This window comes from Hyposmocoma kahamanoa, unplaced genomic scaffold, assembly GCF_003589595.1.
Source record: "Hyposmocoma kahamanoa isolate Upper Pololo Valley unplaced genomic scaffold, ASM358959v1 239, whole genome shotgun sequence".
In the NCBI taxonomy this organism is placed as follows: Eukaryota; Metazoa; Arthropoda; class Insecta; order Lepidoptera; family Cosmopterigidae; genus Hyposmocoma; species Hyposmocoma kahamanoa.
The window spans coordinates 13680-40848 of record NW_020653756.1 but is presented as its reverse complement, the minus strand read 5'-3'; the positions used below and the strand labels follow the sequence as shown (position 1 = coordinate 40848).

The window sequence follows — 27169 nt, the reverse complement described above, 5'->3', positions numbered from 1 at the left end:
CTACCTTTTTGAAACTCGCTACATTTTAATCATAATATTTGTCTGACGCGTCTCGAGTAGCTCCAAAAGATATCACAAAATAATAAATTTATATATATACTCATTTAAAGTTATAATAAATCTATTGTCCTAATAGTACCTGAGATAGTTAAATATTCCACCCAAAAAATACTCAAATTTGGGGTTTAGGTAGAGATGAACAGCACGTAAAAATATAATTACAAACTACATCCAATTACTTTCTGATCTTTGCCTCGAAAGTAACCAAAGCTTGCACTTTCTTTTAAAAGTACAAAATGACTTTATATATCTAAGTGTACACTATTATTTATTGCGTGTCTACTACATAGATATAGCAAATACTACGTGTCACGTATATATAAAGCGCGGAATCGCATCGAGTGAGTTCACTTCGTCTGACGCAACACTGCGTAAAACGTATACGATGACTTCAGAATCTGAAACGGAAATAAATGCGTAGTCGGGCGAAGGGCGAGGACGCAGAGACGGAGGGACGGAGGGACGGAGGGACGAATGACGGTTACCTTGAGGAAGGTATCGAGCGAGAGCGGCACCACGCCGGCGGCGACGGCGCGCAGCGGCCGCTGCGCCCGCTCGCGCGCCAGCAGCAGCGCCCGGCGCGCGCGCCTCGCCCCGCGCGGCCAGCGCTCCCAGCCGCAGGCGAACAGCGCCTGCTGCACGCGCGCGCTCTGCGACGTCACGGCCCGTCACTGCCCGCCCGGCCCTGGCGCGGGGCCTGCGCTTACGCACCTCCTCGGTGAGCTGGTTCCCGAAGTAGCAGTACAGGAACAGCTCGGTGAGGATGCACATGATGAACAGCAGCATCGAAGCGAACTCCACGCTCAGCACGCTTATCTGCGCACCGACGAAACCGCAACGTGAGTGCGTCTATCGAATGATTCGGTCAGTCTAATCATTGAAACGACACTGACGCTGACGACTTTGTACGCCGCCATGCAGAGGATCCAGCCGCCGATGGCGAACTGCACGAAGGTCGCGTCGCCGAACACGTGCGCCACCAGTTGCGCGCCCCTGCACACCGAGACCTCTTTCATTCCTTTGCATATGTCTTTTACATGTGTTTGTTATAAAAAATACGTACTCCTTTATATTTGTCCCGAACCAGACGGTGCATCTTTTAGCATGCAAAACGCTTATATTGTCTATGCATTTTTACAGTCTGGAGAGATAAGGTAAATATGCAACGTCCTTTAGGATATTTTTTTATCACATTCTTATTGTGTAGGGGATATTGATCTAACTCCGCACTTAATAAGACAGTAACACACGCACGACGTCAATTAGGTTAAGTACCCATACATTACTCAACAAATTACGAATAAAAAGATTTCACGTGCATCTTTACGACTAACATTTCGCTCCTACAGCCCGCTCAACGATTAACCCGAATAGAAATTGTACATTTTAAATTTGTCTATGAAGCCACCAACCAATAACTATACGACTTAATTTATCATATTTTTATTACGTGACGACCTTGTTTCTCAGTTTATTTTAACGATGTTTATTAATACTTATTACCTCGAAAGGTACAAGGTACCGCTAATTATAATTTTAGTTTTAAATTTTAGTTTATAAATCTATCATATGCACAATCGCTGTCGTTGTGAATGAAAAAAAGATAATCTCGGTATAGAGCACCAAAAACACCAACCTCAAAAGTTCGTGGATTTGCAACTATTTGCCAAGTTTTACTAAAATCGGTTTTCGGAAAGTGCGAGAAACCGGATTCATCCCCTAATTTACCACTCTTAGACGTAGAATATTTTCTTCTTTTTTAATGGGACCACTATCGAGATATGTACTCTCTTTCCAACAAAAAAGAATCATCAAAATCGATTCACAAATCACCCAATTTGATGGTGTCATTCATGGAGTATATAAGGAGGAGCAAAAATTGGAAAAAGACATGGCTCAGCCTTAATCCTCAATGATTTTTATTACGGGTGCAGATTGTAAACAAAAATTAGCCGATATTTGTAAAAGGGTCACCGAAGTATACATATATGTCCGGTTGTTTTCCCTTAAGGAAATGGCTTTTTAATTCGCCCCATAATGCATCGAATGTAGCACGCGAAGGTAGTCAGACAAAATATCTGTCTCTTGGTGGAGGTGGAGGACTGTTCTAGCAAAACTTTGGGCTTGGGTTGGCAAAATAATTCGGCTGAATCACATTTTGTTTCAAGAATAACTGAAGTCCAATTCAGGGAACTAAACGTCAAATTTTATCGGTTTTGTCGCAAATAGACGACCCTATAGGTTTGTTGAGTCCCGCGATAATTACAGCAAAAATATTAATGCAAAAGCTTTGGCTTTGTAAAGTTGACTGGGATGATGCGTTGCCCCATGAAATTGTACTGTCTTGGCAAACATTCCTAAGTTCCTTGTCTAAGTTGCCAAACATTCGCATTCCTCGACATGTCTTAGGTTCGCATCCAATGAGAATCGAATTGCATATTTTCACCGATGCGAGTGAAGTTGCACACGGTTCCTGCGCATATATTCGCACCGTAGACGTAGAGGGCCCTACTGCCACAGACAAGTATGAACGAGCGCGCATAACCTCAAATTTATTGTGTTCTAAAACTCGCGTCGCCCCAATAAAACCATTGAGTATTCCACGTCTTGAATTGTGTGGTATGTTAATTGGAGCACGTTTGTGTGATAAAATTGTGAAAGCATTGAGTATGGAATTTGATAAAATTGTGTTTTGGACAGATTCCACCATAGTTCTCGGGTGGTTATGAATGCCGCCTCATTCGATGAAAATTTTTGTACAGAATCGTGTTGTGGAGATAAATGAACTTGCAGGTAATACCATTTTCCTACATATCGAGGGACAAAACAATCCCGCAGATATTCTATCGCGAGGCCTCAGTTTGGACAATCTGTCAAAGTGCGATTTGTGGTGGTATGGTCCCTCATGCTTACGCGAGTCGAACCTTTCTATCCCTAATAACTTTTCGCTTACAGTTCAAGAAAACTTGCCCGAGCTCAAATCAAAGCCTAAACAACAAGTTCTATTATTATTATTATCTGTCACAATATCTCAATCTGGTTTGCAATCAGAGTCCTTAATTGACTTTAGTAGATTTTCTTCATATAAAAGAATTCAGCGCGTTTTTGGTTTTGTGTTGAGATTCATACAAAATACACGATCAAAATTGAATAATTGTGAGTATAAAACAGGTCCTTTAACATTAAATGAACTCAATAATTCGCTAATTAATCTTTCGAGAATTGTGCAAAAACAATCTTTTCCTGTGGAATATAATTGTTTATTAAATAAAGTGCCATTGAAATCGTCCCGTAACTTGTCTAGTTTAAATACATATATCTGTGCGATAGAGATGAAAAAGTGGTCTGAAAGAGGATGTAGTGACAAAAATAGAAATGGGTATGCTGCGGTGGTTTGGGCACATAGAGCGGATGAATGAATGTAGATCAACGAAAGAACTATATACAGCTAATGTAGAAGGACTCATTTGAAGAGGAGGGCCACAGAGAACATTCTCTGATCAAATTGAGAGTGTTCTTAAAAAGGTTGGACTGAGAAGAATAGGAGGGCTGTATGAAGAGATTTATGAATGTAAGTGAAGCAAGAGAGGTTTGTAAAGATCGTGCGAAGTGGCGATCGATAGTCTCTGCCCCTCAATCGAAGGGCGTGACTATATAAAAATAAATAAATAAATATCGAGTTCTTAGGTTTTTGCGATTGTTACACATAGGAAATGAAACTATTTTTCCGGATTTAAATCGCGTATATTTGTTTTTTCAAACCAACCGACGATTTGGGCCCTTTACAGATCGCATGGTCACGGTTGACTGAGGTGGTACAGCCTTCAACCAGGTATGTCTAATATTAATGCAAACCACCCTATTTTTCACTATAGTTACAATAGTTATTAAATACCTTATTTTTAATTTTACAAAGAAAACATTCCAATGTACGCTACATTAAATTTTACAAATTATTTTATAGAATGAATTTTTATTAACTTCAATTTATTATGAATTAATAATAGATTGTAACAACTATAACCTCAACCCGCCAATAGTTCCATCGCACCACCGCTAGATGGCGTTAGTTGTACTCTGAAACGCGCTATCGTTTTGTTAACTCCAACTGCCTCTGTGGCCGAACGGTTACCATGCCGGACTGCCACGCAGAGGTCCCAGGTTCGATTCCCGGGCCGGGAGAAATGTTTGTATGGCTTACATTTATTTCTCTCGTGAGTTTGGGTGTAATTTGTGGTTGTCTATGTGTGTGTCCATGGCACCCGCGACACAGGGTTTCCCTAGTGCGGGGCTATGTTGAGTGTGTGCGTTATTTAAAAAAAAAAATTAGTATAAGTAATCTCATATGTTTTGAATTGTTGATATTCTCTCCTACAGCACGCCCTTCTGGCGGAAGTCTCCAGTAGCGCCCTGAGCCGAGGTCCGTGCCCACTTGGGTGCCCTCAGGCTCGCTACTTAGCTTTAAGTTTATCTTAGGGGTTATGAGCCTTCAGCTCGCCCTTTTTCTCCGGTGGCGCAGTAAAGGCCATCAGCGGCCAACTGCAAAATTACATTCATAAAAAAAAGAAAAAAAAAGAATTGTTGATGCTTACTACCACTACAGCATTGATACGGCACTGAACGGCACTCAAGTTGTTGAGACGATTCGGTCCTATTACTGCTATTCTGAGGTTTTGGCACTGAACTGTGTGCTTGCACGCTAGTGAGACATACAGCTGGGTCCCTAACCGCATACCTTTTTTGTTTCGTCGTGAATCTAATATACGCCTTGTGCACTTTCCGTCTGCGTCTCAATTTCTACGCACCTCCTCCGCTCGCCAGCGCTACAATCTGGCGCCCAACGAGGGCCACATAGAACCTCAAAATTTTGTAACGCGGTCTGGACGAAGGACTACGTACAAGTTGAAGACGACCACAAAGTAGAGACGAAAGAAGATGAATCTCAGCGAAGACCAGTTCGACCGTCTTCTGGCGACAATTGGGAGCCAGCGCTGCAACACCTTCGCCTCGTGCAATGCCTCGTACGACGGTGAGAAAAGCGTGGACGCCGTTGAAGCCTTCCTAGCCGCCGTTCGCGTTTTTAAAAAAATAGAACAAATACCGGACACTGCAACCCTAGATGGCCTTCCATTACTTCTACGAGGTGAGGCTGCTGTATGGTAGCAAGGCCTAAAAGATGAAGTTACTTCCTGGAACGAGTTCGAACACCGCCTGCGCTGCAACTTTGCGCCAAAGAAGCCCGAGTATCTAATCTATCACGACATCATAAGTGAAAAACAAGAAGAGGCCGTACATACTGCACGTTTCATAGCCAAGAAGAAGATGCTATTTTCTCAACTACCGACAAACGAGAAGCTAGAAGAGAAACAACAGATGGACTTAATATATTGCTTGCTGCACCTTAGCATTCGCGACAAGGTCCCACGCAACACTGTCAATACTTTTGACGAACTTCTTGATGGGGCCCGTGCCGTTGAACAAATATTACAAGAAAAACCCACGGAACCAGGGACACCTCTACCGGCAAGATCCAATTACAATAAAGGAAGATGCAACTTCTGCAGGAACTATGGCCATTCTTACGATCAATGTCGCAAGCGTAAGAACAGTGAGGCGAAGGCACCTCCTCCACCTCAAGATATCAAACAAGAAGCAACCCCACTGCTTTCAAAAGTATCTTGCTACGGCTGTGGAGCACCAGGCATCTACCGTAGCAATTGACCGACGTGTTCAAACAAGCCAACAGCTTCTACTGCTAAAAACCTAAATTTTTGCGCCATAGGCATACGTATTGACGCACAAGCAAGACCTGCAGTGTTTATCAAGGTGAATGGACTGGATGGCACAGCGTTTATTGACACTTGCGCGAAGACCAGTGTTGCGTCTTTCCAACTGTACGAAGCCCTCAAATTACGTGGCCTTACGACCCACGAGCAAATGGTTTATGTTACCTTAGCTGATGGAATTCAGCGGCGTCGAAAAGTACTTACGTTTGACGCAGCAGTTACTTTGGGTGGCCGTACCTTCCAGAATAATTTCATCGTGCTACCGGAGTCACCAGACAACCGCACCCTGCTGGGAATTGGATTTATAAAGAAGGCTGGCATTGTACTGAATCTCGCCCAATTCACATGGACCTTCATCCATGATCCTACCGAAATACATGAGATGTATACGGAGGACTTTGTGCACTTCAATAAGGAAAAGAGCCTCCACCCAAGTCCTCCAAAAATAATTAACCTAGCACTCTCTACCACAACACCGCCACATTCATCGGATCCTGCTAATAAATTAATACGCACTCAGGACAATGATGCCGCTACCTCTGCCACAGCTGTATCGGCATGTGAATCCTCCGCGCTTTGCCAAAGGAAGGAAGCTGCTCTCCCGACAGAAACGGCATCAATACCCTACAAGTTGATTCCATTGGACTTACCTGGATCACCGATTCAAGTCAAACAAAGCAGACCAACAATCTTCGACGGTTACTCTCCGCGCTTTGATTATATGATGAGAGATGCTGTATGGAGCGTCGACACTCAAGAAGTAAACTTATCTCCGCCGTTAAGAGCTTTATTCCCCGAAACCGACATTAGTATTAATTCTGTAGATGTTAGTACAATAAATGCAAAGCAATCTGTAGAGCTAGATAGATTGTTAAAAGAGTATATTGATGTTTTTGTTCCCAATGGTAAACCTACTTCCGAGACAGAGCATTGTATACATATAGTGGATCATCCACCCATATCGATGCCACCTTATAGATTATCTCCGCCTCGTAAAGAGATTCTTAAAAGCGAACTTGAAAACTTGTTGAAAGACAAAATCATTGAGCCCTGTAACTCTCCTTGGGCTGCCCCTGTTGTAATGGTCCCTAAACCAAACGGATCACTACGACTATGCGTGGACTATAGGAGGCTAAACGCCATAACGGTACCTGACACATATCCGATCCCAAGGATCGACGATTTGCTCCACGAAGCGAAGCCCACTCCATTTATGTCGGCATTGGACCTGAAAGCAGGATACTGACAAATACCAATGAGGAAAGAAGACCAAGATAAAACTGCATTTATCACTCCTTTCGGTATATTCAAGTTTACAAGGATGCCGTTTGGTTTGAAAAATGCACCTGGAACGTTTCAAAGGCTGATAGATAGATTCCGCGTCAGTCTCAATAATGTAAAATTATTAGCCTACCTTGATGATCTCATCGTGTTTTCTGAAAGTTTTCAATCTCATCTCTCTGACCTTCGAGATGTACTCTCAAAGCTTCGACAATATAATTTGACGGCCAATAAAGAGAAATGTCGATTCTGCTGCTCTTCACTGCGATATTTGGGACATCTCATTACGCCGAACGGGCTACAAGTAGACCCAGAAAAGACAGCTGCCATTGTTAACCTACCAACGTGTTATGTATGTAGGTATGTGTGGCTGCGCCCACCACCAGTTCATATTATAATAAATCAGTGCAAAGCTAACCAGCGATCGTTTCACTTGTCAACGCAGCTCCGTTCCGTATATTTAACAGTGGCGACGAACTACCCGCAAAAAAAAAAAAATATTGTGCAAAATGGCGAATATTAGTGCTCAGTTCGGGATTTTAAATAGTTTCGATCACAATACACACACATGGAAAACGTATAAAGGTCGTATTGGGCAATATTTCGTAGCAAATAATTTTAATGAATCGACGGATCCTGAGGTCAAGAGAAGAAAGGCGATCCTGCTAAGCGCACTCACAGAGGGTACCTACAAGCTAGCAACGGACCTGACTTTACCCAAGGAAATCGACGACGTGCCCTACGAAGATTTATTAAATCTTTTAGACACTCACTTCACACCAAAGAGTGTCGGGTTTGGTGAGCGTCACAACTTTTACGCGGCCGCTCAACAAGTGGGTGAAACCCATTCTCAGTGGGCAGCGAGATTACGAGGTCTGACTGCAAAGTGTGGCTTCCTCAATGTCGAAGAGGCGCTGCGCGACAAGTTCATAATGGGCATGCTACCGGGACGAGAAAAAGAAGAGCTGTACGCAAAGGATTTAGCCGGTCTCACGCTAGCCAAGGTCGTGGAGACCGCGGAGAACCATGTCAGGGCACGGAGCGCCGCGGCCGCAAGCTCCGCCGCCGGCGGCGCCGGCCTAGCGAGCGCGTCCCATGATCAGTTATTCAAGATCTCAAACAACGGGAATCGTGGAAGTGTAGGCAAAGTAAAGTGTAGTGTTTGTGGGTTTACGAATCATAAGTCCTCGGAGTGTAAATTTGCAAATTACGTTTGCAAAAAGTGTCACGTGAAAGGCCATTTGCGTAAAATGTGTTCTAAAGTGAATTACGTAAAGGTGGATTGCGGTGGCCAGGGTGAGGATGACGAAAGCGATGACGGTGAGCTTTATTACATTCGTTCATTTAGGGGTGCACCCATGGTAGAAACAGTTCGAATTAAAAATAGACCGTTTCAATTTGAAATAGACAGTGGGTCAACAGTAACTGTAGTGTCGGAGGTCTTGTATAAAACTCATTTTAAAGATGTGCCGTTATCCAATACTATGAAACAGCTGATGACGTACAATGGAAAGAAAATTGAATGTGTAGGTATATTTCGTTTGCCGATAAGTTATGCGGGACAAACTCACGTTATTGTCTTTTATGTAATACGTGACGGAGGCCCGCCTCTTCTGGGTAGGGATTTTATATCAGCGTTTAATTTGCAATTGGTACCGGTGAATTTTTGTGTGGATTCTGTACCACCTGTTGAATTGTTGCAACAACAATATTCAGAGCTGTTTTCGGACAAATTAGGCACTTTTAACAAGTACAAAATTAAGTTGTTGTTGAAAGATAATGCTAAACCGGTTTTCTGCAAGGCACGTCCCGTCGCATTCGCTTTGCGCGATAAGGTCAATCACGAAATTGACAGGTTGGTCCGGTTAGGTATTATTGAGCCTGTCGAGCACTCAGAATACGCATCTCCGATAGTTCCAGTTCTTAAAAAGAATGGGTCAGTCAGATTGTGTGCCGATTACTCTAGAACTATAAACAAACAGCTGCAGGTGGAAAAATATCCACTTCCCACAACTAGTGAACTGTTTTCTAAAATACATGGGGGTCAACACTTTAGTAAATTAGATTTATCTATGGCATATAACCAGTTTGTTTTAGATAACGAGTCAAAAAATCTTACTTGCATAAATACAAACCGTGGGTTATATACTTTCTCTCGATTAGTATTTGGGTTAGCCAGCGCACCCTCCATTTTTCAACGCGCAATCGAAGGGGTGCTTTCAGGTCTAGATGGCGTATTATGTCTATTAGATGACATTTTGGTCACTGGTAAGGACTGGAAGGAGCATCTTGAAAGGCTGAATGCTGTGCTGAAGCGGCTGCAGGACGCAGGCCTTACATTACAAAAAGAAAAATGTAGATTTTTTCAGGATAAAGTTCATTATCTTGGCTATATCATTACGAAAGACGGGTTGAAGAAAGCACCGGAAAAAATTAAGGCCATGGTTGAAGCACCAGTTCCGAAAAATGTTAGTGAGTTGCAGTCATTCCTAGGGCTCATAAACTATTATAGGAATTTTGTACGAAATGCATCCGCAATCCTCAGTCCTTTATATGAATTATTGAAAAAGGGTTGTAAATGGGACTGGAATGAAGTTCATGATACGGCATTTCGAGAAATTAAAAAAGTTATGACATCGGAACAGGTTCTTACACATTTCGATTCAAGTGCGACGATCATTTTAACCGTCGACGCTTCTCCTAAGGGGTTGGGAGCTATTCTTTCTCAAATAGGTAAAGACGGTGTAGAACGACCCTTATCTTTCATGTCGCGTACGTTAAATGCGGCGGAAAGGCGATATGCTCAAATACAGAAAGAGGCAACTGCAATAATTTATGGCGTGCGACGATTCCATCAATATTTGTATGGCAGAAGCGAACCTTTCATATTACGAACGGACCACAAGCCACTTCTGTCCATTTTCGGGCCACATAAGGGCATTCCAGAGATGTCTGCAAATAGATTACAACGGTACGCTTTGTTTCTGAGTAGCTATAACTACAAAATAGAATACGTTCGCAGCGCTGATAACAGTGCGGACTACCTGTCGCGCGCGAGCCTGCCGAGAGAAGTGCACGAGTGCGCGTGCACCGAACAATGCAAGTGCTGCGATTGCGAGGTAGCATATGACCGGGCGACCTATGTCTGTTTCGTAGTAGACGGCAGCATGCCCGTCACTTTACACAGATTACGCGAAGAAACAAAATCGGACATAGTCTTACGTCTAGTCATTAACTGCATTATGAAAGGCTGGCCGCCTAAAGTTGATGATATTCGGTTAAAACCGTATCATTTGTGTAGATCACAACTGTCTTATGAGAATGGATGCGTAATGAGAGGTCATAAGGTCGTCATCCCCGCGAGTTTACACCAGACAATGTTAAAAGAATTACATTCGTCGCATTTAGGTATAGTTAAAACAAAGGGCGAGGCTCGTTCTAGATTTTGGTTTCCAGGAATTGACCAAGCGGTGGAAACCATGATAGGTACGTGTGATGTGTGCATTCAGTTGCGCCCCTCGCCGCCCCGCGCCCCGCTGACTCCGTGGGAGTACCCAGCTCGATCATTTGATAGAATTCACATAGATTTCCTTGGTCCAATTAAAGGTTGTGTATACTTAGTAGCAGTAGACGCACATACTAAGTGGGTAGAGGTATACAATATGAAAACGTCCACGTCATCAGCGGCAGTGATTTTAAAATTATGTGAATTTATGTCTAGATTCGGTGTTCCTAAAACGATTGTTAGTGATAACGGCACAGCTTTTTGTTCGCGGGAATTTGAGTTGTTTTGTTCAACAAACGGGATTTCGCATATGACGTCACCGGTCTACCACCCGTCGAGCAACGGCCAGGCCGAAAGTTTTGTAAAAATTGTGAAAAGGGGAATAAAGTCGTGTCTTTTGTTGGATCTCAACGCGGGGGATACGTGGACAAAATTACTGAAATACCTAATGGATTACCGTAACTCTGTTAACACTACCACGGGACTGTCTCCGGCTCAACTGGTATTCGGTCACAAGTTAAGATCTAGATTAGATTTGATTGATCCAAACTCATCGGCACCCTCGCCACCGCCGTCGCCTGATATAATAAATAACCAACAGTGTCCACGAAATAAGGAAGGGAAAACCAGAGTTAAAAAATTAAAGAAAAACGACATTGTACTGTACAAAAAATTTATTAATAAAACAAAGTATACATGGTGTAAAGGAATCGTACAGAAAAAATTAGGAAATGTTCTATATTTAGTGAAAGATATCGATAGTTCGGAAATGTATAAAAGACACATAAATCAATTAATGTTGTACAAAGGGACTAGTAACAATTATTGGGACTCGGTACATAGTTCAAATGTAAACTTACCTGTTGCGTCACCGCCGCCGCCGCTGCCGCCGCCACAGTCGCCTCCGCCGCCGCCGCCGCCGTCTTCGCCGCTGTCGTCTCTGACACCGCTGTCCTCGTCGGAACCATTATCGCTGTCTCCCGAATCACCGGAACCCCAGGTTGAACTCCCATCACCGAATATTGCTTCACAGTCAGCCAGTGGAAGGAGAGCCGAACTGTATGTGCCGAGCGATTCTCCATGGTCGGGAGAGGACGAATATGCGAGCGGAACTCTACAGAGGGACGATGAGATGCTAGCTGATTCCGTCTGCGCTACTGCGAGACAATCGAATTCCGACGATGAGTTCTACGAAGCGGAAGCCGAAGTCGATACCCGGGACAAGCCACAGGGTCCCGGAGTTGTACCAAAAAGATTGTTACGCCCACGTCCCATTGTGTCTTATAAAAAGTACTTTTAATATTTGTATTAAGGTTATTATAATAGAGGGAGGAATGTTATGTATGTAGGTATGTGTGGCTGCGCCCACCACCAGTTCATATTATAATAAATCAGTGCAAAGCTAACCAGCGATCGTTTCACTTGTCAACGCAGCTCCGTTCCGTATATTTAACACAACGCCAACTACTTTGAAACATTTGGTCACGTTCCTACAAACTTGTTCCTGGTACCGCCGCTTTATCGAGAATTTTTCGAAGATTGCCGAGCCTCTAACACGTCTTACTAAGAAGAACGAGAAATGATCATGGAGCAATAAACAAGACGCAGCATATTGTGAACTGAAACGACTGCTGACATCTGCTCCAATTCTGAGACAAGCCGACGAATCGAAGCCCTACGTCCGCAAGACCAATGCGAGCAATTACGCTCATGGAGCGGTCGTGGTCCAGGGGGAGGGAGAAGACGAGCACCCTGTGGAATATGCTAGTAGACTTCTCACCCAATCAGAACGCAACTACACCACAACTGAGAAAGAGGCATTAACTGTGGTATGGGCTGTATCCAAGTTCTCTGGAAGCTTTAGAAGAAACTAAGAATAAAGAGAATGCATATTATTGGAGCAATAAAGGCTATTTTCTAAATAATGGCCTGTTGTATCGCAACAATCCCTGTATTGAAACAGATGACGCACAGTTGGTTGTTCCTGAACATGAATGGGCTAATGTTCTAACAGTTTACCACGATAGCCCCATGGCGGGGCACCACGGGTCTGAAAAGACGCACCAAAACATTTCAAAACGCTACTTCTGGCCTGGGATGCGGAAGTATATCGATAGTTATGTAAGAAATTGTATAGATTGTCAGCGTTATAAAGCTGCTAATCAAAAACCTGCGAGCTTATTACAGACCACAGTGATGAATCAGCGATTCGAAACAATTGCATTTGACTTATTTGGACCTTTACCGACTTCAGTTGACGGCCTGACATGGATATTAATTGTCGAAGATTTGGCCTCAAGGTGGGTCGAATTATTTGCTTTAGAATCTGCAACAGCTGAGAAATGTGCTATGATACTGGTGAATGAGATTTTCCTGCAATATGTGATCCCACGGAGTATGATTAGCGACAACGGTACGCAATTTGTGAGCGCCGTTATGCAGCAAATCGCTTATTGTTTGAAAATAAAGCATGCCTTCACTCCCGTGTGTCATCCGGAAACGAATCCTGTAGAAAGGCGAAACAGAGACTTTAAGAAACAACTCGCAATAATCTTAGGGGGCAATCACCGTAACTGGCCAAAACAGTAACCATGCATTCGTTTCGCTATGAATACGACATCACGCATGTCTACTGAGTTTACGCCAGCTTATCTGACTTTTGGAAGAGAACTCCGAACCGTTGATGACAATCTTCATAATTTAAATAGCGCTATCAGAGAACTTCATTCCCGAAATTACACCAAGGCTGTTACAATTAGCCAGCTCCTTGGAAAAAGCAAAAGAGGTACAAGAAATGAAAGAAGAAAAGAGAAAAGAATATGTAGATCGAAATAGACGGAAGGATCCCGGCTATAATATTGGTGATCTAGTATTGGCGACTCTGCATCCAATTAGTAAGGCGAACAGAAGTGTTTGCTCCAAATTTGCACCACGTCGTGACGGACCTTACGTGATAAAAAAGCAAAAGGGCCCTTCTTCATATGAAATTGAGGACATAAAAAATCCCGGTGTTGCTCTCGGAGTATATCATTCATCTGCACTGACACCTTTCAAGAGTGACGACAAGGATCATCCTCAGCCAATACAACCATTACGAAAACGGGGACGACCTAAGAAAACGGCACCTCAACCAGCAGCACTACTGTTTAAGAAACGCGGTCGGGGCCGGCCAAAAAAAAACATTTAACCATCCTTTCCTGTCTCTTCGTCGGGACGCCTAACGGAGACAGAGGGGGAGACTGTAACAACTATAACCTCAACCTGCCAATAGTTCCACCGCTAGATGGCGTTAGTTGTACTCTGAAACGCGCTATCGTTTTGTTAACTCCAATAGTATAAGTAATCTCATATGTTTTGAATTGTTGATGCGTACTACCACTACAGCATTGATACGGCACTGAACGGCACTCAAGTTGTTGAGACGATTCGGTCCTATTACTGCTATCTGAGGTTTTGGCACTGAACTGTGTGCTTGCACGCTAGTGAGACATACAGCTGGGTCCCTAGCCGCATACCTTTTTGTTACGTCGTGTATCTAATACACGCCTTGTGCACTTTCCGTCTGCGTCTCAATTTCTACGCACCCCCTCCGCTCACCAGCGCTACGAGATTAGAATAAACTAAAACATATTAATTAGTACTGCAGTCTTATGTCTGTTTGGGATTTTTCATCAGAGGAAATACTGGATCCTAAACTGGTGGTACGGTGAAACCATCTTCCCTGTTGAAATTAGGATGTTTTTTTAATTTCATTGGCCTCTCGCAGCATCCTGGGTAGACAACGGATTTCTTTTGCAAGGACCTGGGGTTTGTCAAACTTCATTGAATGTGTAGGTATATCCATGACATGCTCGCAGACTGCAAACAGGGAAGATGATTTCTCCGTACCACCACACACCACAGTTTGAGATCCAGTATTCCTCTGATGAAAAATCCCAAACAGACATAAGACTGATTTGACTAATTTCTATTATTAATTAATAATAAATTGAACTTAATAAAAATTCATGCTATAAAATAATTTGTAAAACTTAATGTAGCGTAAATTGGAATGGTTTCTTTGTAAAATTAAAAATAAGGTATTTAATTAATAACTATTGTAACTATAGTGAAAAATAAGGTGGTTTGCATTAATATTAGGCATAACTGGTTGAAAACTGTAGCACCTCAGTCAACCTTGATCATGGGACCTGTAAAGGGCCCGAAACGTCAGTTAGTTTGAAAAAACAAATATACGCGATTTAAACCCGGAAAAATAGTTTCATTTCCTTTAAATAAATAAATTATATCTTCTAAAAAAATATGTAGTTTAAAGGTATTGTTATTATTAAAGCTAAAACGCTTATTATATTCGCCGATTTCAAGGAACCTTAACTGAGTTTTTGATTTAGGGTCGCAAACAAGAGCGAGTTTCGTCTTAATTAGGGGCCACGCCCATCTTTAGCCTTTGAAATCGGGTCGTGTAATAAGCGATTCCGTCTAATGAATTCAGTGCAACAATAAAAAGAGGATTAATCTCACGTGCAAATTTTGTTGTAATGATCGAGGCACTCATAAAAGAGCTCCAGAAGTATAGCCTCATCCGTGTCCGCGGCGCGCAGCGACAGAGCCTGCACGTCCAACCTACAACACGTGAACTATCAGCCATCTATTGGTCTCTGCTTGAAGTAGAAAACAAAGCCTCAGCAAAGAATACTATCCACTACAACTGGACAACTGTCAGCTGCAAGTTCTTCTGCCGGTCACCTCAAAATCTCGAGTTGCGCCGTGTACTGGTCTAGAAGAGTTCCTATAAAAGCGTCCATCGTTGTGTTGGCGATGCCGACCAGTGTCGTTACGTAGTACGAGTACACTAGCACGAGCGCGAATCTGCAACGATGATAGGTCTGACTGATGATAAGTATCGAATTGATTGAGCAAGTCCGAAAGCGATACTGACTGATGAGGTTCGTCAGCGGCGGCTGGCAGCCAGAAGGGAAAGTCGACGGTGCGTGTGCGCGCATACCGTGCCGCCGTTAGCACCAGCCAGAGAATGCAAGTGAGCACAGCCATCCCCGAATAGGCGCGCTGAAGCCGCCGGGCGGTCGAAGTGCGGCGCGACAGAAGCTCATTCGCTGCCGACGAACCGCCCTGCAGCGCCGCATCTACAAGTAATATAAAAATTAATACTGGGCAAGAGCACGTCGCACATGTGTAACGTTCCCTACCGTCGAGACTGGCGACAAGAGCGTCGATGCTGTCCGCGTCCACGTGGAACACCGCCTGCTTCACAATCGATGTGATGTGGCACAATAGCAGGAACATCACCCGCGACAGCTTCCCCATGTCGTTGCGCTCCTGCCCGTTAAAACTCAAAAATAATATTTGTGATTAAACTAAAATTTAAAAAACTAAAACTGCTTCTTGGGCTCTGAAATCGAGTATCTCCAATGGGTAACATAACCCATATATATATAATATATATTTAACAATAAATTAAATATATATTATATCGATAATTCAATAGTAAAAAAATGTATAAATATGAACTTTATTATTGCACAAAAAATAACTTTCAATCTAGTGATCTTCTTGAAAGAATCTTCTGGAGTAGCAGTAAAGCTCCTTGTGAAAGAGTTCGTCCAGGGAAGTACTGCCACCTTACTTATTTTTGCTGCGAAGCAGTAATGTCAGCATTACTGTGTTCCGCTTTTGGAGGGTAAGGGTGCTATTGAAATTGCAGGCTCATGGAACTTGTCAACTTATGTCTCAGAGTGACGGGACCAGTGGCAGTGCCCCTCATATCTTTGCGTATTAAAGCTCTGAGGACACTGCAATTGTTATGGACAGGCGTGTAGCTTACCATCAGGCGCACGACTTGTTAGTCCCGTCACTTGGACATAGTTATAATAAAAAGATTCAAGTCACACTTAGGTCGAAAATGAGTTAAGTATACCACGTGATTCATCGTAGTCTAATCTTTCGTGCCAGAAAGGCGAAAAAGTAAAATATTGGAGAAATTATAAGTATGTAGCATTTTGAAAAAAAAAACGCCATATTCCCAGAAATATTTTTAATGAACGATCCAGGTGTCCTAGACTCTCATTCAACAACACATGACATGATCCACTTGAGTATGAATCGTTCGTAAAAAATACTAAACTATGAAATTTGATGGCCAATAAGATTCACATAAACTTGAATCATTTTGTTGTAACTTGTATTATTTTTTTAATGGGGACAGAATGTTCCACTTACGTTTAATATAATTTCTTGGATCATACTGGCTATTTTTTACGGCAAAATCAAACTATCCATTCGACTTTGGAACGTTCTTACTAAATGTTGGTTACTTAAAAAATGTAGAATTTGAAAATAGCCTTTCAAATTTTAAAAATCACCTTCCAAATTTTCATAGAACGGCCCGACGTCATTTGGTATTAAACATAGACCAGCTCCCGTTGCATGTTTCCGAGATAAAGCTATTATACCCACATTTAGCTGTCTATTCGACTAATAAAACCGCCACTTTGAAATTTTATCACAATATGAACGTGTCAAGCAGTGTGACGTCACATTTTTGACGCACCGCGTGCTCATGTTTTCTTTACTCATGTGCCGAGTGTGCCGCGACCAATGGCCACGAAAGTATATCGCAATGCCAAACATGGCCATGGCAAGATCACATCTGAGTTTAAAACATTTTGACAGCTCTGCACGGTAATTTTATCAACGTAAAATTTGAGCGCCACAAACGAAATAAACAGAAATAATAAACAAAAACAGGTTGTTACATATAACTATTGGAAAAAGGTGAGGAGAAATCGACTGCGATAAATATGCCACGTGGAGGTTAGGCGATATACCGCCAAGCTACGCATGACGTCATTGAGCTTTGCCTCAATTATCGCCTGGTCATAGTGGCGTTAAACTATCCATTGTTATGTTAATTTTTTTTTAATTTCTTTTTTAAATACATAATAGACACACGCTTGGCCACAATCTCACCCGATGTTAAGCGACGATGTGACCGACGATGGACGCGTCTGACTAAAAAATGCCTATTCACTCTAATCTTCTTTTGCCTAGTCTATTCAGCCCCAAATTCTACTTTTCGAGAAATACAGATGCCGACAGATGCCGTAGAGCATTTCATTCCTTTGCTGCACGCATCAGAAAGGGGGAAGCAAAGCGCTTAGTGCCAATAGGTGGAATATCAACGACATAAGAATGGAGTGCTCCGGACCTTCTAGTCGACCGAAGGAGGAACGTTCTCATATTATTAAAAAGGATGAACGTAGATGGTAGAGTGAAATAAGTTGATTTAAAGATACATGTTTATTGTTCGGTCTCCAGAATATAAGTGAGTAAATAATACAATATAAAATAAAATGTAAACTTAAATGCTAACAAAGCAATACGCACCACATGTTGCAGTTAGACTATAAATATAGTCTATCTATACTACAGTGAGGGCGGAACCAAATTGAAGAGTTCCTGCGCACACTCCCCGAAATGTATCCGATAGAAAACCGACAAGCAGGCTACTTTTCTGCGATGGTCGACATTTTGAATTTTCGACAGCTAACTGGTAGTGGGCAGAGCCGTCCCAAAGATGGCAACAGTACTCCATACACGATCGAACTTGTGCTTTATACCGATTTAAAAGCTGTTCAGTACAGTTTAATATGAGGAACGACCGCTCCCTCTCGCTTACCTCTTATTGTTTTCTGTATGCTAAGTACCTAATAAATTTCTTAAAAATTTGTTAGCATATAAATAAAATATTTTTTATCTTTTTTCAGGAATATTTCTTTTGTAGCAAGGCAATTTACTTTTTCTTATTTTTGAACACTTTTTGATTAATTATACCCTTTTTGTATGTGTACAGTTCCCAAGAACCTATCTGATTTCATTCGCATTACTTTTAATGGGGTTGCTTTCTTACATATCTTTATAATATCCATATATTCTTCGATTCTGTAAAGACGTTACACGTGTTTCAAGGCATATTAAATTTTTCAAAAATCTGTATCGTGGGGCAAAAAATTATTCCCAGGTTCCAAATAGCGATAGCGAACCATTTTTAAGGTCGAATAGGTTTTCAGAGCCACTTTTAGCATCAGTACCAATTTGATGTTCGTATTTTGACCTCGTGATCACTCCATTGTATAAGGTCTTCGATGCCCACCGCCAATTCGTTATTAATATGCCACAATAGACACGAGCCAACTTCCTGTGTTTCTCTACCTGCCTCACCTTCTACCTTTGAATACAATATCCTGTGTCATTAGAAGTCATGTGATTTCCACTGTTGTAGACACATTGCTATTTATAAAATACTGTATTTGTTGGTATACGATCTTGCTACAAAAGAAATTTTCCTGGAAAAAAATGAAAAATATTTTAGTTATATGCGAACAAATTTCGAGGAAAATGATTAGGTACTTAACATATAGAAAACAATGAGAGGTAAGCGAGAGGAAGCGGTCGTTTCTCGTATTAACATAACAATGGATAGTTTAACCACTATGGCCAGGCGACAACTGAGGCTAACCTCAATGACATCATGCGTAGCATGGCGGTATATCGTATGAGGTAATGATATACCTCCCCGCGACATATTTATCGCAGTCGATTTGTCCTCGCCTCTTTTCAATATTTACATGGTTTCTAATGACACAAGTTATTGTATGTATGAGAAAAAGGTGAGGTAGGTAGAGAAGCACAGAAAGTTGGTTGGTGTCTATTATGACATATTAATAACGAATTGGCGGTGGGCATCGAAGACCTTATACTATGGGGTTTAAGGAACATTAAATTTGCATTGATGCTAAAAGTGGCTCTAGACACCGACCTTAAAAACGATTCGCTGTCGCTATTTGGAACCTGGGCATAAATTTTTGCCCAATGATACAGATTTTTGGACAATTGAAGTAGCCGTGGAACTCGTCAGACGTCTTTTCATAATCGAAGAATTATGGATATTATGAACACGTATACAAAAGCAAACACATTAAAAGTAATGCGATCATTCGCATCATCAGAGTTCTTGAGAACTGTAGGTACAAATAGAAAAGGGCATAATGAATCGAAAAATGTTCGAATATGAGGTTCTGGTTGATGTGGCTGAAATTTTATTAATAATTTAACAATATCTTATCATTAAAACCCAAATTAATAAAGCATGGAACAAGAATTTAAAAAAGTGTCGAAAAAACATTACTTGCGGTGGTGAATGTCGGAAAATCTCTTGAGACTTTAGGATAAATAAATAAGTCAAGTTTTTTTTAACAAAATAATTTTTGAAGCAATTAGTCTTCGATTCAGTGAGGAAAAAAATAAAGGAAAATATTTTTTAAATATATTTAAATGCATCTGAATAATGTAAAAAATTGCATTTTTCGCGAAAAATCTGAGTTAAGTATGCAATTTTTATTACTGTAGAAAATTGTAAAGTTATATATACAGATATGGAATGTAGTGTTATTATAGTTCGAAACATAGGACAATTAACCGAGATTTCTTAAAATTTTTAAAAATGCAATTATATTCATTTAATTAAAATAAAACAATTAATATACACTTTTTTATTTATATACTCTTACCATATATTAAGCATCGCTTCTGATTTCTTTGCATGTACTATGTTATTTACGCTAAACTTGGCTATCATTGGCAGCTTTTGTTCACTTTTCTTTTGTATTTTTAAATACGCGCAGGGGTTTTTCTTTTCAATGTTTATTTACTTAAAGTTATTTCATTTCGAGAACGTGTGTATAACGTAGACTTTTGTCACTTTAACGTTACTATCTATATTTTAATAAACCTACACGCATTCTCTATAAGAAGCATATTATATAATGGTGCATAACAACAGGAGTTAAATTTTACAGGTTTCGGATTTTAATTTTTTAATGTATTTTATGCTCGTAAATGTGCTTTCGTTCCGAACCTTTAGTAGCAGTAGAGCTCCTTGTGAAGAGTTCGTCCAGGGAAGTACTGCCACCTTACCTATTTCTGCCGTCAAGCAGTAACGTGAGCATTACTGTGTTCCGTTTTCGAAGAGTAAGGAAATTGGTGAAATTACAGGCACATTGTCAACTTATGTCTCAGGGTGACGGGCGCAGTGGTAGTGCCCCTCTAATATTTGTAATTTAAAGCTCTGAGTGGCACTGTAAATGTTACGGACAGGCGTGTAGCTTACCATCAGGCACTCGACTTGTTCGTCCCGTCACTTGATGTTTTAAAAATACCTGTGTGATGTGAATTCTGCAAAAACTGCTTTTTTCAAAGTAAGTCCACTTCCAATACGTAAAGTAATTTCAAACACACACATGCACTGTGTAAGTAACATCAGTGATGACAAGTAGGTGGTGTGCACTGATGACGAGGAGTTGCTATAACACCATTCAACGCCCACGCTTCACTACTAGACACTGCTTTTACGAAAAAAATAAGTTTTTATAACTCTCGCTGTGTCAGTACACAGCCTCTGCTTTTTCATATTAGGTACATTATGTGCATTACTCATTCTTACTTACCAGATAATTTGATGAAAACAACGGTGGTGCCCATGGTGAAGAACAAGATGGGAGACATTTCAGACATAAATAACTATCGCCCAATTTCACTTGCGACTACGATAGCTAAAGTGTTGGGCAGTATGCTTGAGTCATGTATAGAAAAGTATCTAGATCTCCACGACGTACAGTTTGGGTTTCAGCCTGGACTCTCAACAGAAAGCGCGATTCTGGCTCTCAAGCATACTGTCCAATATTATACAGAACGCATGATACTGGTGTTCGCTTGTTTTCCGGATCTCTCCAAAGCTTTCGATCTCGTTTCGTATGATGTGTTTTGGAGGAAGATGGAGGACAGGGTTATGCCGGCTGAACTAGTGATTTTTTTTCAATATTGGTACAAGGATCAGACTAACTAAGTTAAGTGATCCAACAACCTCTCTCAGGCATACGGGTTTGAGTGCGGTGTGAGACAGGGGGGGCTGTCGTCTCCAAAGCTATTCAACCTGTATGTTGATGATCTGATAGTCAAGCTCAGCGGCATGAGCGTCGGATGTCGTGCGGGGGGTGTGTGTGTGTGAACAACATCAGTTACGCGGACGACATGGTGCTATTGGGCCCGAACGCGAGGTCTAGTAGGGAGATGTTGGTAGTCTGTGAGGCCTATGACGCATCGCACAGACTTATATATATAATGTAAAAAAATGTGAGTTCATGGTCTTCAAGGCCGCCGGTAGGTGTCCAGAGACCACATTTCCATCGATTACACTAATTGGCATGACTGTAAAGCAGGTGTCTCGATTTAAATACCTCGAACATATTCTTGCCGACGACCTTAAGAATGATGACGATGTCGAGAGGGAGCGCAGGGCGTTGGCGATACGCGGGAATATGCTGGCTCGCAGGTTTGCCCGCTATGCGGATCAAGTCAAAATAACGCTCTATAAAGCGTATTGTCAAAGTCTGTACATGGGCGGCTTGTGGTTTAGGTGTTCCCAAACGTCACTAAACTCCCTGCGTGTCCAATATAATAATGTGTTCAGGATAAAGTTGAGACTACCCCGGTACTGCAGCGCCTGCAGAATGTTTGCTTTGGCCAATGCGAATTGCTTTCATGCCGTCTTGTGGAAAAAAGTAGCATCGTTGGTTAGAAGGCTCCGGGGGAGTAACAACAAGTTCCTGAAGGTTGTGGCAGTGTGGCAGAGGACCACAGTGCGCCTGTACTGAGGCATCTCGTACGGACAATGATTCCGCACGAGATGCTTCGTAATTACATGACTTTTAGATTTTAACTAATTTTATATAATATTCCTACTAACAAAAGCTTAAAGTTTATTTTACTACTACTAACACCAATGGATCTTTGTTATCTGAAATAAATATTTTAAATTAGGGTTATAGTACAGATGCACCATCCCTTTTTACGTGTAAAAAACTTACCCAAATGATGCTAAACCTTAAATAAACCGATAGCTACCGACCATTTTCCAAAAGCACAATAATACTCATGGTACCCTCAATCTTTGTAAAATATTCGTAAAAATCGGGATTTAGATTTTATTAACATTTATTAAGTTCTGGCGAACACGTCACTTGCTAAACTTACGCCTACTAGTGTTGCCCAAAATCAGTCTTGGTCTTGCCATCAACATCAGAGATCGAGACTACCTCCATGAGCTAAACGGGTTACTACCACGGATTTTTGTCATCCAAGTACGCAGAAGTTGTATAATAACCTTTAGTATAAAGTTTTTGTTTCACTATAGTTTTAAACCTCATGAAAGGCAAATTTTGTATATCAACCGGAATCTTGTTATAGAAGCGTATACATTGCCCCTTAAATGATTTTTTGACTTTGTGAAGACGACTATCAAGAAAAGCTAGTTTATTTGTATTCCTCGTATTAATGTTATGTCTGTCACTATTTTTCATAAATAAATTACTATTCCTTTTAACATAAATTACATTTTCATAAATGTACTGTGAGGCTAGTGTAAGAATGTTAATTTCCTTAAGCTTATCTCTCAAAGATACTTTGGGGCCCAGATTGTAAATTGCCCTAACTGCACGTTTCTGCAGGACAAAGATTCTATTGATATCGGCGGCATTACCCCAAAGCAAAATTCCGTATGTCATTAGACTGTGAAAGTAGCTGAAGTAAACCAATCTAGCGGTTTCGACGTCTGAAAGTTTCCTTATTTTTTTAATCGCGTACACTGCAGAGCCGAGCCGTTTTGATAACTTACTTATATGGGGACTTTGCAATTTAGCATCTAACGTTATACCTAGAAATACAACTGTGTCCACAATATTCAATTTTTCGTTTCTAACTACAATGTTTGTAACCGTCTCTCTAACATTGGGTAATGTAAATTTCACACAATTTGTTTTTTTCTCATTAAGAAGTAGGTTATTAACAGCAAACCAATCAACTACTTTAGATATAGCATTGTTCACATCGTCGTAGGAACATTGGTGCCTTTTAACTTTAAATAATAAGGAAGTATCATCAGCAAACAATACTATCTTATGTTTTATACCCTCCATAAGGCTAGGTAAGTCATTAATATAAACTAAAAATAAAAATGGGCCTAGAATTGAACCTTGAGGGACACCCATGCTAATTGCAGATCCTGACGATCTCGTACCGTTAACATCGACTCTCTGTACCCTACCACGCAAATACGATTTTAGAAGGTCGAGATCACGTCCCGCCACATCATAATGGCGAAGTTTCCTGATCAGTGTGTCGTGGTGCACATAATCAAAAGCTTTGGAAAGGTCACAGAATACACCAATAGCGTCATGTGAGACTTCCCATGCATCAAATATATGATTAATCAACTCGACACCAGCATCGGTTGTAGAGCGACCCCGAGTGAAACCAAATTATTTAGGAGACATTAAGTTATTACTATAAAAATGTGCACACATCTGATTTAGAATAATTTTTTCAAATATTTTACTGAGAGTTGGTAGTATTGATATAGGCCTGAAATTGGTGGGGTCAGAAATACTACCAGATTTGAAAAGTGGAATAACTTTACTTTGCTTCATGAGGTCAGGAAAGACACCATCATCAACACATTTATTAAAGACACAGGCTAAATAAGGCGCAATACAATCAACTATAGAACTAATTACTCTGACTGAAAGACCATCAAGATCAGCAGTATTTTTTATGTTTATAGACTTAAAGGCTTTAACAATATCGTTTGGAAATACATGACGGAACCTTAAATTGGTGATACTAACTGCATTATTTTCTTTTAGTAAGGATTCAGCGGCGGTGGGAGATGAATTTAACGACTTAGTAGTCAAAATTGGAATGGCAGTAAAAAAATTTTCAAATATTCTAGCAACTTCTGCGTCTGTGCTTACAATTTTGTCATTAAATCTTAGTTGAAAAGAAGTTACGAGGTTTGACCCTTAAAATTATAACCTACCAATATTGTCATAAAACTACTAATTCGAACACAGCCTTATTTATTAAAACAAGCGTAATCCAGTATAGCAAACAGTGTTTGCAACACAGTTAATGCACAGCAATATAAATTGTTATACTGTGGTTTTCAGTTAATATTATGCTCTATCCCTTTTAAGCGAATGAATGCTTATGTAGTTTGATATAAAAGTCAAGTTATTTTGATTTGCCGTCGGTCGGTGATATCTTAGTTGGATGGTGTTATGCATATTTGTGTTAACCCATAGAATTACAATTTCCAGATTTTGAGCATTAAAGATTTTTGATTATTTTTTATAATTGCTACTTTATTTTGCGAACTTACTTAAGAGGACTTACTTTATTAAGAGGACTATTATTTATCAAAAGGTTTTTAATTAAGTATGTATTGCGATCAGTTTACTATTTATTTTAGAAATTTATCTTGCATCTAGTAATTAGATAACAAGGGTACGCCAAATTTTACAACTCAAAAAAATTTTAAAAATGTTAAGAGTGAAAGTAATAGGTATGTCGCTAGTTGTATCCGTGGTTTAAGCATATAACACATTTTTGCGAAATTCGCATAAGAGATGAATTCGGTTTAAAAACATTTATTTTATTTTTACAAATTCTACGAATTAAAATGATACCAGTTAATTACACCAGTCATTGCCAAACATTATGAAAACCTGCGGTTTACGATAATCGGCGTCCGTACATTTGCATATCTAATAAGTAGCAATAGGTAATTGCAAAACTTGCGAGACCTTGCAGCAAGACCGAGATCAAGACCAAGACTGAGTGTGCAATAGCAAGACCAAGATCAGGTGTACCGACGTGAGACCAAAACCAAGACAAGGATTAGTCACGTCTTGGTCTTGCATTGGGCAACACTAACACCTACCTTTAAGCCAGAAGGCTTAAAGTGTCTTGCTTGCGCGTTTGCGACACAGGTCTAGTAATATAACGTACTATTTCAACTTTCTAAACATATGTGTCACCCCTACTAAATAAAATTTGTGAAATATTCAACATTTTTTTTTGTAAAACTATATAACTGAGAAAACCTGGTACGCGTAGATGCATTCCTGCAACAAGTAGATGCCTGTGGCGGCGAGAGCAAACATGCGGTAGATCTCGTGCGCGACGCGCAGCGGCCGAGGCGTCTGCGCCGGCAGCCGGCAAAAGCCGCACCAGCGCAGACAGTGCAGGTGCACCGCGACGCACGAGCCCGCCAGTGACGACGACTTACTTACCGCCGGCATTTTCGGTTCTGAGCTAGTCTCCGCGCGACGGTGCTCTGTCATTAGCGTTTTGATATTAATTGGTAATGAGCTCGTTAAAGGGGCGGGCGATAATTATAGCGTTACGTTCTCTTGACGCGATCGCTTAATTACTGGATGCGATGACGGGTAAGGGGGCGGCCCACGATGACTTCCACGGCCGTTGCCCAACCACTGTTAAATTATTACTAAGTACAGTAATTTTGTTTCAAAAAAGATAAAGTTCCTACCATAAAAGATTGTATATTCTAACTAAGAGAAATTATTCTGAAAGGTATTGTTGTGTGTTCTTAAGTTTCAGTGGCGAATACAGCTATTCTCAAAAAAGAGGCTGCTCGGAGTCGAGTTAGAGAAGCCTTCAACATAAAGTGGTTGTGTAACAGTGAAGATGAATTAACGCTACGCTGCTGTAGTGACCATTCGTAATCAAAGAATCATTTATTCCTTCGGTAAGGTCAGTATGGGTAAGTGTAGCTAGGTGTACGTATGGCTGCTCTTTGCATCACGAAAAATAATTTATATTTTCAATTAAGTCCCATCTGTTAATGTTATTAAAAGTATAGTGATTCACACTTTCAAATCTAGATAGCGCTGTTAGGTACTTTCGTAGGTATCGTCATTTTGAAATCTGTCACTTTTTTTAATACGATTCTCAATTCACATGTGGCGTTTTAATGCACACAAATTTTGGTGATATCGAGGAAAAGGGTATTTTGTATAGGCAAGTTCTTTTTTTAGTTGTTAAACTTAATATTACTGTACAAATAAAATGCAAGTTGATTTTACAACGGACTGTATTTCTAAAAATTGCTTAAATTTAGACCTGCCGTTACAAGGGAGTTTTGAGAGAAGAGAGAGAAAAAACAGTGTTGCCTGACCAAAATAAAAATAGAACATTGCTATGTTGTGAGTCTATTAATTGTACTAAATTATATTATTACTTATATTACTATTTATTTATTTAAATTATATGTTTAAGTATTCCTTAAACATATGTAGTTGGGCCGGGGCCAAAATAAAATGAATGCACACAGAATGTACTTTAACACAAAAAACTAACTTTAAACAACTTATACATAAGAGTAAGAAATTCAATAACTTTAAGATTCAATAAAAATTTAAGTTTACTACATGCTTAATTATTTTTAACATTTGCCACTTAGACTATAGAGAAATTGAAAACTATAAAATAAAACTATCAAACTATAAAATGATGTTGAAAACAACTGAAATTCTATCAATCGCCTATTGGTAATGGATGTAATTTTTTACTCATCTTAACTTCAGCCATCCTGACTCTACCGTCA

General features: G+C 40.6%; 1 protein-coding gene across 1 annotated transcript; it reads right to left on the bottom strand.

The window, feature by feature from the left end:
* Nucleotides 1-407: 407 nt before the first annotated feature.
* LOC113228730 lies at nt 408-25823 on the bottom strand. The gene is made up of 13 exons (XM_026462093.1): nt 25647-25823; nt 15840-15969; nt 15572-15776; nt 15379-15501; nt 15154-15255; nt 11535-11746; nt 6998-7192; nt 6051-6211; nt 4866-5121; nt 954-1078; nt 772-876; nt 546-710; nt 408-458 (listed from the first exon to the last, which is right to left on the bottom strand). Exons 1-13 carry the CDS (start codon nt 25704-25706, stop codon nt 408-410), a joined length of 1890 nt encoding a protein of 629 aa, XP_026317878.1. The 5' UTR covers nt 25707-25823.
* Nucleotides 25824-27169: the final 1346 nt, after the last annotated feature.

Excerpts from the sequence above, each read along its gene's own strand:
- LOC113228730 (XM_026462093.1), bottom strand. The coding sequence starts at position 25,706 with ATGTTTGCTCTCGCCGCCACAGGCATCTACTTGTTGCAGGAATGCATC. Across the intron at positions 15,970-25,646 it reads AATGCATCTACGCGTACCAG|GAGCGCAACGACATGGGGAA; the intron begins GTTTTCTCAGTT and ends TTTAACGGGCAG. Across the intron at positions 1,079-4,865 it reads AGCGCTGGCGAGCGGAGGAG|GAATGAAAGAGGTCTCGGTG; the intron begins GTGCGTAGAAAT and ends ACATATGCAAAG.